The 13,270-nt window shown below is 36.4% G+C and overlaps 2 protein-coding genes across 2 annotated transcripts; both read left to right on the forward strand.

Moving 5' to 3' along the window:
- The first annotated feature begins 660 nt into the window (after positions 1-660).
- On the forward strand, positions 661-11,041 carry LOC113230623 (ATP synthase subunit alpha, mitochondrial). The gene is made up of 10 exons (XM_026464619.1): positions 661-799; positions 1,205-1,327; positions 2,945-3,058; positions 3,541-3,805; positions 4,152-4,376; positions 5,395-5,564; positions 7,104-7,198; positions 8,862-9,081; positions 9,733-9,900; positions 10,689-11,041. The coding sequence occupies exons 1-10, from the start codon at positions 734-736 to the stop codon at positions 10,902-10,904; spliced, it is 1,662 nt and encodes a 553-aa protein (XP_026320404.1). The 5' UTR covers positions 661-733; the 3' UTR covers positions 10,905-11,041.
- A 1,211-nt stretch (positions 11,042-12,252) lies between these two features.
- Positions 12,253-13,254, forward strand: LOC113230922. Its single transcript, XM_026465031.1, has 2 exons — positions 12,253-13,050; positions 13,223-13,254. The coding sequence occupies exons 1-2, from the start codon at positions 12,393-12,395 to the stop codon at positions 13,252-13,254; spliced, it is 690 nt and encodes a 229-aa protein (XP_026320816.1). The 5' UTR covers positions 12,253-12,392.
- The last annotated feature ends 16 nt before the right edge of the window (positions 13,255-13,270 follow it).

Below are 13,270 nucleotides of genomic sequence, written 5' to 3' on the forward strand. Positions count from 1 at the left end.
ACGTTATTGAAAATGTAATAAATATTTAAAAAATATGTTAAAGTTTAATTTTTCAATTTGAATATATTTGGCCCACTTTATAAACAGGAGTTAACCGGTCTCTTAATTTATATTTAATTTATTTTTGAAAAAGCAAGAACAGCAACTATACAAAAATTAAACGAATATAACCTTCATTTGACGGCTGTCAGCTGTCGCTGATAATTTGTCATTTTTAGTTCCTTTTTTAATTTTCAACATTATTCGTATTTTCACAGCATTTATGATAAGAGTAAAAATATTTTATAGTAAATTTTAAATTGTTAAGTTATGTTTCTCTTTGTACAACTTTGTCTTCAAAATATACTAATATATGAACGTTAACCGATACAGAAACTTTATGGTTCAGTTCCGTTTCTTAGCAGTACGCTCAAAATTCAGTATCAATTAACTCACAGACAGTTATAAACCGAAAATATAATTCCTTGTTTTGAAAATAAAATCATCTATTTGAGCTATATTATATATGGGTTAATATAATCTTGTAAATAAGCTATAAAAATACTTTTTAATAAAGATATAGATATATATGCATTCTAATCAACAATAAAACTATTCACGATATTTGAACGATCTTGATTCTGCGGGTAGGCCATAGATAAAATCAATTACCTCACTTCCGGTTCGACCGCCGACGAAACACGAGCGGAGAAGTACACGAGCCGTGCCACAGAAATTAATAAATTTGTGAAAAATGTCGCTGATCTCCGCTCGTTTGGCCTCTTCTGTGGCCAGGCGTTTACCAAATGCCGCGACACAGGTATGCGTTATTTTATATTATAGTTACAATTTTCCGGAGAAGTGCAATAAGCGATAGATGACCGGTGTTCATGTCCGAAATCTGCCCATTTTGTGCCAAATTGTGGATCGTTCTCGTGAATAACTCGCTTTGAGTGTTCGGGATTAGTGTTAAACTCTGTTTCGTGAATTACCTGACCTTTATGTGATTTATAAATCATGATATGGGAACTAAATGTCTTATGTATGAACCGTGTTATGTAATGTGTCGGTCAAGTATTTTCTGTTACCGGGACATGCCTATGGCAATTAAACTCGCGGCAAACTTCAAAAAAATGTGTCTGACGTACTTAGAATATAATAAATAATAGTAGTGAGAACTTCGGTAAAAAAGTGTTAAGTTGCTGATGATTTTGGTTATGTCTAGGTGTCGAAGGTCGCGGTGCCCGCGATGGCGGTTGCCTCGCGCAAGCTGCACATCTCGGCACCGAACCGGGCTGCCGAAATATCCACCATCCTGGAGGAGAGAATCCTCGGTTCCGCACCCAAGGTCTGTCAATTTGCTCTTGTTACATAAACATATCCGTGCATCTACCTGCCACAAGTTTTGCTGACTTATCATCTATTGTAGTGAGAATTGTAATCTTGAAAATATCAATTTTAGTTATATAAATCAAGCAGTGATTTAAATATTTGTGAACCAGATATAGATGAAAAATATTTTATCCTTATTTGATAGGTGTCACAGAAGCATATTAAAAATAACCATTGAAGGGGGGTTAGTCTATTCCACAAATTGTCGCCTTACTTTCTCTAACTCGTGTCTAATAAAGAGTCATAGTAATAGAAATTCAGGAGATGGCAAAACTCCATATTTATTTTAAATTTCTTATCAAGTGTGTTAATTTGGTTGCATTACTTTAAGAATATGGAAAATCTAGTGTCTAAATATGAAGGAACTGTGGTGTCAAGTTAGCTTACAACATTTTTATACACAATCCATTTTTTGCATTTCAGTAACTTTGTGCTTATATGGTCCTTTTTATTATTATGGTCTTATTTATTACTGGACTTAACTTTTGAATTATTAAATTATATAAGAAAATACTGCTGTCGTATAAAAAATTGCTTAGCCTTGAGGTATTACAAATCCCTATTTTTTGGCCCCTGACTAGGACATCATTTTAAGGGCCTGTTCAGCATATGAAACCAAAGGACTTTTACAATGGTTATGCCTTCCTGAAAAAAGTAATAAAATCAACTGTTATAGTAATTGTTCACAAGGTTTAGTAAAAATTCTACCCAAATATTTTACCAATGGCTGTTTCTACAGTTCTGTGAATAGACTTTTAATCAATTCCTTATTTTAAACCATTGGTATATTAAAGCCACATGATCATAATATCAAAAGTGCTTTTATCGCATGAAAGTAATACGAACTACATGAAACAAAATTACATGATTATCCTATTTAGGCATGAATTTGTTTTTAGAATCTTAAATTTTTTTCCTGATAGTTGATACTTTGCAGATATGGCCTTATAACAACCAAGGGTGCAATTTAGGGTGTAGACCACAATCTGCTATGCTGTTGAGAATTTCACACATCTTCCAAGGGGTGTAAACCTACTCAGATTGATACCTCCAATTAACACTATGCTGACTTAATTTTTATCTTGTTCTGTTTTTATTTTGTTTTTTGTTTCTTTTTTTCACAAAATTTGTTTTTTGTGTTATTTTTTCCAATTTTGTTTTTTGGTTCGTTATTTTTTGTTGTCACGAAATTCCAGGAGTATAATGTTAGCAAATAAATATGGTTGTTTGCAAAAATAACTGAAAATGACCAAAAAATAAAGTTAGCCTACCAAGCCTACCAAACCTACATTGGCAGTACCAAGATATGCAGGTTGCATCACAATGTCAAAACTATTTTTTTTTGTACTGCACCAAATTCTTTTTCCTTATAATTCAGGGTTAGTTAGGACTTTAAAGAAATAATTTTACCATAGTTGCTAAATGGTGTGTTGCGTATAATAGAAGATTTATCTATTGCCCTTAAAGTTATCAAGTGTTCTAACCACAATGAGATAAATAAAGACCAATGTAACCCTTGATATGTGTACTATTTATGTCCTTGACCCTATGTAATTTGGCTCTTTTTCTGTAGGCTGACTTGGAGGAGACTGGCCGCGTGCTAAGTATTGGTGACGGTATTGCCCGTGTCTATGGTCTGAAGAACATCCAGGCTGAGGAGATGGTGGAATTCTCCTCTGGTCTCAAGGTAAGATATTATATTAATTAAATATATTAATTAAATTGGTGTGTTCCTTTGTCACAAGTTGAATCTTGAGAATATATTTTAAAGATTTTATTTAAATTGCATGCTATGGAGGTCACAGGAAGAGCAGGCAGAGTGGAGAAATATATTGAGGAAAAACAATTAAATATATTATTATAGTGTATAAATGTATAAGTAGACCATCAAGTACTTTCTAAATGATGTTTATTTATTTATTTACATTACACAAAGAAACAATATAAAATAAAACATAATGCTTACATTTTGCAGACTTGAACTAACAGGCATCATTTGTTTAAACACTTTCTTACATCCAAGATTTGAAAAAAATAAAACTATAAGTCTGATTTAAGATTCCAGAAAACACATCATTGCAAAATATATACTGGCTTTAGTGTTTGCATGAACCATAGTCAAAATTTGTAAGATGACAGAAACTAACGACATTGTACTCTTTCCAATAGGGTATGGCCCTCAACTTGGAGCCTGACAACGTAGGTGTGGTAGTATTTGGTAATGACAAGCTCATCAAGGAAGGAGACATTGTCAAGCGTACTGGTGCCATCGTAGATGTGCCTGTGGGTGAAGAGATCTTGGGCCGCGTCGTTGACGCTCTGGGCAACGCCATTGACGGCAAGGGACCGATCAACACCAAGACCCGTATGCGAGTCGGTATCAAAGCCCCGGGTATCATCCCCCGTGTATCTGTGCGCGAGCCAATGCAGACTGGTAATTTTAGCACAAAATTATTACTTATAAATCAGTTAACTTGCCATGCCAATCAGAGATTTATATCACAAAAATCTGAGGGTCACTGCCACTGCGCCTGACACTCTGAGACATAAGTTGATAAGTCCTATGTCCTTGTAATTTCACCAGCACCGTTACCCTTCGAAACCGGAATGCAGTAATGCTCACATTACTGTTTGGCGGCAGAAATAGGTAAGGTGGCAGTACTTCCCTGGATGAACTCTTTCACAAGGAGCTCTTGTGCTACAATATTACTTTGTCCTTTATTGTTTTATATCGAGACATTACAATTTCACTACCTATTCTTAAACATATATTTCCATAGGTATCAAGGCCGTGGACTCCCTGGTACCTATCGGTCGTGGTCAACGTGAGCTGATCATCGGCGATCGTCAGACCGGCAAGACTGCGCTGGCCATCGATACTATCATCAACCAGCAACGGTTCAATCAGGGCCAGGACGAGAAGAAGAAGCTGTACTGCATCTACGTCGCTATCGGACAGAAGAGGTCCACTGTCGCTCAGATCGTGAAAAGGCTGACTGACGCTGGTGAGGAACATGTTTAACCACCCTGGATAGACATGCGTTTATTCTTGGATAGATTTAGATGTCAGACTGTACCACTAACTTGCCAAGGGTACCAAATAGACACTTGCGTCGCGCCACAGCCGCCGACAATTCTAAGGTCGGCGGACTAAAACATTTGTATCAATATAATTATATATTTTTTGTGTTGTTTATAGCGTTGGAAGATGTGAAGAGAATGATAAATTTGAAAAAGACGAGTCTAGAAAAAGTTACAAATTAATAAAGTAACAAATGAATTTGACTTATGTACTTTAGGTGGTAGATGTATTAATTGAAATGAATGATGTTGGATTTAGTCAGAATCCAATCCCTGTGCTATAGTCCGCCGACCATAGAATTTTTCCACACCGTCGCATGTCCCAAAATCGGTGTGGCGAGAAATTTATTTTAAAGAAGTATCATTATTATAATATTGTATTTCAATACAATATTTCCGTAAAATTAAAATTAATTACAGATAGTGTCTACAAACATCCTATTCATAGTAGATTTAAAGAGTGTTTATTTTTGTTTGTTTTTTTTACAAACATGCTGTGATTATAATTAAGTTTTGTTAAATGTTTGATCACCATGATATTCAATTTTTTTTTAAGTTAGTCCACTAGTTTGTTATAATATTACTACAAAGAAACTTTTGCTTTCTTAACTGTGTAGAAGACCACAGATTTTATTTTTTACATGATATGCTGCCAAAGCCTTATTACCACCTCTTGAAGGTTTTGAACGCTTATGTAAATGATCTAAATCAACAAAGAATTATGACACATTGTTTATTTTTATGTGGAGCCCATTGTACGTTAATAACACTTTCAGTATGAGTGAAATAGTTGTGACCTTAATAATATAATGATCAAATTACTGCTTTCGTTATTTTCACTAAGCGGAGAGATGTCAAATTAACGAAATCCCATTTACTGTTTACACATCTCTGAACCATTTTTCGCTTTTCGGGTGTAATGGGCTTTATAAAACATTCCAGGCGCCATCGGCTACACCATCATTGTGTCCGCGACGGCTTCCGATGCTGCGCCGCTGCAATACCTGGCGCCATATTCGGGCTGCGCCATGGGCGAATTCTTCCGTGACAACGGCAAGCACGCCCTTATCATCTACGATGACTTGTCGAAGCAAGCTGTAGCCTACCGTCAAGTGAGTAACTTTTGATGAGTGAAGATTTTTAATTAACACTAGCGGACTTTATCAATATGGATTGAGTGCTTATGAATAAGATATGAATATATAAAACAATATAAAGATAGCTACATAAAACAAGTAATAGAACAACAAAGAACTAACTTAACTGCCTCCGTGGCCGAACGGTTACCATGCCGGACTGCCAAGCAGAGGTCCCAGGTTCGATTCCCGGGCCGGGAGAAATTTCTCTCGTGAGTTTGGGTGTAATTTGTGATTGTCTATGTGTGTGTCCATGGCACCCGCGACACAGGGTTTCCCTAGTGCGCGGCTATGTTGAGTGTGTGCGTTAAAAAAAAAAAAAGAGTGACCTACAAAGTAGCCAGAAACAAAAAAAATTGAATTTAGAAGTTAAATAGGAAAAATATTTTTTTATTTATTAAGGCTTTGGCAGAGCCATCAGCCTAAACATGAAGTTTGTTTCTGTAAATATCCACAAAGAGGATAGGCAATTTGAGGCGGCGTGTTTGGATTGACTCCTTAAAACGGGCCGATACGGATATTCTAGTTCGAGATTCACATAATTTCGCGTTTTAATCTTCGATTAAGGCACAATAGCACTATCCTATTCCACTTTAAACTAGATTTCACAAAATAATTGAAAGTCAAAATAAAAACGACACTTCCCTCCAAAAGGTCCAGAGCGAATGGAAAAATATTATAAACGAAAAAAAAAATTCATGCAACTATTGCAGCTCGTAACAAACACGGTGTAGTGGGCAAAGTTTAGATTTAAATTTATTTTTTAACATAAAGGAATTTGGTTACAGTAGACTAAATTTATTAATATTACAATTTCCATTACTTTGTTTGATTTAAAACAAAACTCAATACATATTGTGTTTTTTTGAAGATTGTCACCCATATGATGCAATGATTAAATGAATAAGGATAATCTTCATTAGAGGGCTCGGGAAGTCCAATAATGTTTGTTAATTCGTGATTGATCTCGACTTGATTTTTGGTAACATAACATGCAACAGTTATGGTTACAGCTCGCTAGTGAGTATCCGGGTTTATGTTGCAATTGTTAACACATCAGATCAGACTTGTTTGGAAATATAACATTTTTTTGAGTTATGTTATGTTATATTTCCACTGACTGTAGAAGCCGATGTGCCTAGATGCGGCAACGTCCGTTACAGTAATCTTTGTACTGTCTTAGTAGATTAGTTTGGATAAGGTTTGAATCTGGTCACTTTGTCACTTTAGATTGAGTTCAAAAGCTTGCCAAGAAGCTGACTCGGATTTAGTATCTGCAGAGCCTTGAACACCGCCGCCCTTTAGTTGCCTGATTATCGGTGTTCTACAAGATATATTCCGCCTTCCCCTTTCCATCATCGGGGGACTAGATGCAGCGACAAGCTCGCGAACCACGTACACACTATGGTTTTTGGTAACATAACATGCAACGGTTACAACTCGCTATTGAGTACCCGCCTTTAGATTATATGGCTATGAACTTAGTTAAGACTTAGGTTGAAATGTACATTTCAGATGTCCCTGCTACTGCGTCGTCCCCCGGGTCGCGAGGCGTACCCTGGTGATGTATTTTACCTCCACTCCCGTCTGCTTGAGCGTGCCGCCAAGATGTAAGTAGGCGTATAATATAATAAGACAAGTAAGGTAACTCCATACACTCGCATACACCTCTTGTTCAAATTTAGAATTGCTCAGCATTCCGTTTCTATTTCATAATTATACTCCCATAATCGAGATACCATTCCGCGATGCTGTATAAAAATATCAATAAGTAAGTACTGCATTTAAGAAAGGTTATTGCAATATAGCGCAAGAATATGACAACCCTACGCTCCGAGCGAAGTGTAAGCACTTACGCGCCGAACAGGCGGGAGTTACCCTACTTGTCTCATTGCTCTATGGTAGGTTTAATGTGCAACTAATGGTAAAAAACAGGACGTGATTATCGCCGCAATTTATAGCGGAGCTTGAAATACAAGACATTGCTATAATTTTTTTGACAAATAGTGTTCACTGAAGGTACGGAGTGTACCAAACTAAACTACATTTATTCATATAAACTTTTTTTTTAATTTAACACATTTTAACATTGAATAATTTTTTTTAAACTAAAAAGACTCCTTAAATTTATTATTGTTATATTTTATTATTTGGTTTTTCTGATTGTCTGTTGATCTATTTATACAATATTGTTGCAATGAGAGGGAAAATATTGCTTTGTTAAGGCTACTAAATAACTTTTTTCTGGGCAAACAACGTTATATTATGGTACATAAAGAAACATAGACTACAGGGTTTAAACGTTACTTTGAAGCGCACAAAACGGCTCTTAACTTACTTTTACGGCACGGTGAAGTTTACTTTAAAAAATAATCATTTTGAAACCTGCCCCAAAACAATGTTAGTGTCATTGATATATTTCTTACGCCTAGCCTATTTCTACTGCACATAATTTCAAAACTATTCCGGTTGATATAAAATGATTAAGTATCATTCTCTTTAATTACTTATGTAATAGAAAGGCAAACGATTTTAAATCCAGTCAAATTAGATGAAATTGTGAGCAGAGCAATCGACATTCTTTATAAATTTTTGTTAGGTAATCTGTAATGTTAAAAATACAATATAAATATAAAAAGTCTTTCGGGTGCCTACTAAACTAAATACTTAGAAATAATGGGATGCCTCTCTTAATGTTTTGTTGGCTCAGGTTATCTGTTTCCAGATTTAAAAAATAAAAAAAGAATATATAAATGCGACTTTGTACCTGACCACATGACCACATGACCACAAACAAGTTGTGGGCCTGGTGGTAAGCGACACGTCTGTCCATAACAGTTGCAGTGTCACTCAGAGTTTTAAAACGCAAAGATATGAGGGGCACTGCCACTGCGCCCGTCACCATGAGACATAAGTTGACAAGTCCCATGTGCCTGTAATTTCCCACCACCCTTACCCTTTAAAACCGGAACGCAATAATGCTCACACTACCGCTTGGCGGCAGAAATAGGTAAGGTGGCAGTATTTCCCTGGACGAACTCTTTCACAAGGAGCTCTACTGCTACTTGTACATTAAAAAAGTAACATACCGTTTTTGTTTTGATTTTGACAACTGTGCGGACCGTTGAGGTGCACATGACGCATGTATGGAACAAAAGTCGTTCGTTTCTTAGCATCCGTTTAATAAAATAGTTTATCATGAGCAGGTACAGTATACACCAATATAAATTTCTCATCAGCTATACAATCTCTAAATAAAAATAAATTTTTCAGGTCCGACAAAATGGGCGGTGGCTCCCTGACGGCTCTGCCAGTAATCGAGACGCAGGCCGGTGACGTGTCCGCGTACATTCCCACCAATGTAATTTCCATCACTGACGGACAGATCTTCTTGGAGACCGAGTTGTTCTACAAGGGCATCCGGCCAGCCATCAACGTCGGTCTCTCTGTGTCGCGTGTAGGATCCGCTGCCCAGACCAAGGCCATGAAGCAGGTAAAAAGGCCTTATAAGTCATCCAAGTGCAAAGTATTACATTTGCGAGAAATTACCTAAATATGGGTTTGATATACAATGATTTGGTGCAAGAACAAATTCTTTGGGGTGCTAACAGACTGCCGATCTACAATTTCAATTCAATTCCAACCATTGACTGTATTCAATGCGAACGGTACTCCGAGAATCAAATGCAACAATTACCATTGTTATAAGACAAATTAAAATGGAGGGTTCCCGTAGTAATGTTTAATTCCTTAATAAAAATTAAATTAGCATTTGGGATCATATTAGCATTTCATATCTAAATATCGTTTATATACAGTGACCTATTTATAAACAACTATCTATACATATCGCTTTCGCGCACACAGTCCATCTGCGATGTCCCATTACACTCGTATTATTTTAAATATCAGCATGTAACATGGTTGGGGCAATGCCTTCTCAATAAAGACAGGATTCTCCATAATCGACACTTTCGGCAAAATACCAAACCTTATTTGCTTGTAGAAAAAAATGATAGAAAATTTTTTTCCTCCTCCCACTGCAGTTTTGTTGTTTGTCAATCAGATACAGAGCACTTGACAATATTTTTTATGAGGGGTTTTGGGTGAGTGGTATCTATAACTAATTAAATCCGTTGTTTAGGTGGCAGGTTCCATGAAGCTGGAATTGGCCCAGTACCGTGAGGTAGCCGCCTTCGCTCAGTTCGGCTCTGATCTGGACGCTGCTACTCAGCAGCTGCTGAACCGTGGTCAGCGTTTGACTGAGCTGCTGAAGCAAGGACAATATGTGCCCATGGCTATTGAGGAGCAGGTTAGTTGCTACCTTTATATGCCTGTACTTACAAAGCAGTGCAGCAAGTTTTTATCCGAAAAGCAAATGAAACTTCAGTTCACATGTTTCATCTGTACCATATTTTTGCCATGCGGCGGTACATGCAACATGAACACTATTATCCGCCCTATGCGTTGCATGCTTCAAATAAAGGAGGAGGTTCTTAATTCGACTGTATTGTTTTGTGCATATCGACTCATCCGAAGAACAAAGACCTATGTGCAAGTTTGCTTATTCTCAAGACATCGTAGATTTTGTACGTTGTTCTTAACTGTGGATATCAAATCGACGGTTGTTCGATTTTATATTTCCGAAACGAAATGATACATAAAATTCTGGGAACACCTACAGCTAGGTCTTATTTTGAATAACGAGGTTATGTATTTATCCTCTTTTCGTTGTATAATCACATCGGACTCTGTTCTTCGGATGAGTCGATATCTTACGCGATTACTCCAGCATTTGTGAACCGATTTTGATGATTATTTTTTGTTGGAAAGGGTACCTCTGGTGTGGCGCACTTTCCAGTAATCGATTTCTATAAAACTTGGCAATTAGATGTAATCCCATAAATCGAACTTATGATGATTTTTTTTTATATAAAAAAGTTGTATATCACTTCAAATCACCACGCAAAATAGGCGCCCTGGCGACGAATTGCGGACACCAGTTACACCGTTACACCAAGGTCACTTAAAATCTTTTAAATAAGTTTTGTATGTAACAGTATTTATCATATCAAATTTGTTAAACTATATGTATTATAGGTCGCCATCATCTACTGCGGTGTCCGTGGTCACTTGGACAAACTGGACCCCAGCAAGATCACTTCCTTCGAGAAGGAGTTCACAGCGCACATCAAGACCAGCCACCAGGGCCTGCTCTCCACCATCGCAAAGGACGGCCAGATCACCAAGGAATCCGATGAGGCACTGAAGAAGATCGTCACCGACTTCATCGCGACCTACTCGGCCTCGTCTTAAATGACGTTTTTTGACGTTCTAATTTGACGCAGAACTGTACCATATATAAGTCGAAAATGCCCCGTTAATAATTATGCATTCAGATGCATGCAAATAAAGGATGATACGAATTTCCTAAGAGTAATCAGTATAAGTACGATAAACCATACGTAAACGTAGTTTTGGCCAATATTCGGATAAATCGTAAAATTGTTGGTACAGTCCTTCTTCAAATTTCGGTAACAATATTTAAGCGATTCTGTTAGTGAAACCACTGTGCCTCACAGTGGTCTCACTAGCAAATCTTTGTAGTTTATCATTTGTATGCACTGTATTGAATGTGAATACAATCATGGAATGTATTTATCTCGAAAGGAAAGAGTGGTATAAATAAACATCATACACTTTTTTGTGCGTTTTATTTGGTATCACTTGAAATCTATTCATATCGGCAGAGCCGAAATATTTCCGATCCATGTCGTGAAATAAATGCAGAAATATAGTTATCTTTTATCAAAAAGACGTGACTTTTTTACTTAGACGGTAGAAATATTTTTTTTATAATATAAGTGACGGGTCGAACCAGTCCTGCGCTTACTGTTGGGAAATTTTCCGAAAAATTTCAAATAGTGGATTTTGATCGGAAAAATCCAGAAAAATGTAATTTGGAAGACTTCTAAGTTCTACGTTTAGAAATATCTTTTGAAGTTTTGTAATTATCCCACATTTATGACACTAGTATCGGGTCATGGAAAAATTTCTATTTTGAAAAAAATCATATTTTTCCTTAGAGGATGGAAAAAAATGAAGTTTTCCTTTAATTTTCCACATTTGACGTTGCCACCGAGAGTTTTCCTTCCTATGAGGAGGAGTTAGTTTGCGTTAGCATTCTTAAGGAGCATCGTGTAAGTTTGGGAGAAGTATTTCTATGTTGACACCTGTCAAAAGTTGAAGTTACTGAACGAAAACGATGGACCCAGATAAAAAAGGTTTTTTCGCTGTGGTCAAATCATTTTAAATCTCGTTTTTCTTTAGCTACACAAGTTTATTTTATAATTCACGCTAAATAAAACTTAAATAAATATTTCTAGGCGCAAAACATAATTTAAGCCTTCGAAATTATATTTTTGCAATTTTTTGGGAAAAATTTGCATCATATTTTGAAGTTTTTCGGAAATTTACCCAACAATACCTAACAGTATTATTTAATCGTGGCAGATATTTTTAATTAACTTAATTTTTTTTTACATACCTCTTAGCCAAGATGTAATAAATTTAAAAAAAAATACGCGAACTGTTTATCGATCGGCTGATTGAGCTTGGCAGTAAAAATGAGCACGTTGTGGTACTGTCACTGTGAGTTTGAGCCGGTTTTTAAAATAGTTAATGTTACTGAATAAATTGTCTAAAATCCCGTACACATTGAAATATATAGTGTTTACCAGAATTTTACGATCTCAGTATATATTATTTTATGTCACTTTAATATAAAACTTAGCGCTAATAATAATGGAGTCTTTCGAGAGAGCACACGTTGCTAAAACCAAAGATTGTTCCCAAAAAGAGACTAAATCGGGAGAAAACAAAAAAGAGCAACTGAGGCAAATGCTATATGGGTACAAACATAGCGATAACAAGCTAATTAAAGAATCTGAAGACTTAAAAATAGATTTCGAAAACTCAAGTTCTGTGAGCGGAGTTTCCGATCTCAACCTTACTAGTTCCAGCGTTGAAGGCGATGAACCGCCAAATTTAACGAATAGTGATCTTAAAGATACAAGCCCATTTAATAGTAAGGACTTAAGTAGTCTAGATGTAAATTCATCAGAAGTAGAACTAAAGGACAAGAAAGAGCGCGAAAGCTGCCAGAAATTAAATCCAAAAAATGAACCAGAAGGCTCAGCTGAGGGTCGAAATCGTCAAGTCAGTGCTGAGTCCCTGTCAGACTACAATGAAGAGATTGAGTCACCTCCTGAAGATGCTGATCTTCCAAAATATCCACATTCAGCTTACGATACCATGTTTGATTTTACATCGGAAGATTCTGACCCAAGGTCTGACGATGACGAATTTGACCCTGATGGCTCATTAGCTCAGAAAATACTTGCAAGATTAGAAGAGTCGAGATATTACAGGAAACAAGGTGAAAAGAGAAAACGTGATCCAAGTAATATGAAACGAACAAAGAAAAGGAACAATGTCAAAAAAGAGAATGAATGTGAAGGTCCTTCCAGGCCTAACGATGATATTAATAAAGATGTTGAAATGGTATCTCTTGAAACGGAGATGTCTAAGATACCATTACCTAAAAAACTATATATGGATATTTATCTTACCAGTGAAAGCTCTGAAAGCAGTGATTCAGATCTAGATACTAGTGACATATC

Source organism: Hyposmocoma kahamanoa, unplaced genomic scaffold (genome assembly GCF_003589595.1).
Source record: "Hyposmocoma kahamanoa isolate Upper Pololo Valley unplaced genomic scaffold, ASM358959v1 64, whole genome shotgun sequence".
Classification (NCBI taxonomy): domain Eukaryota; kingdom Metazoa; phylum Arthropoda; class Insecta; order Lepidoptera; family Cosmopterigidae; genus Hyposmocoma; species Hyposmocoma kahamanoa.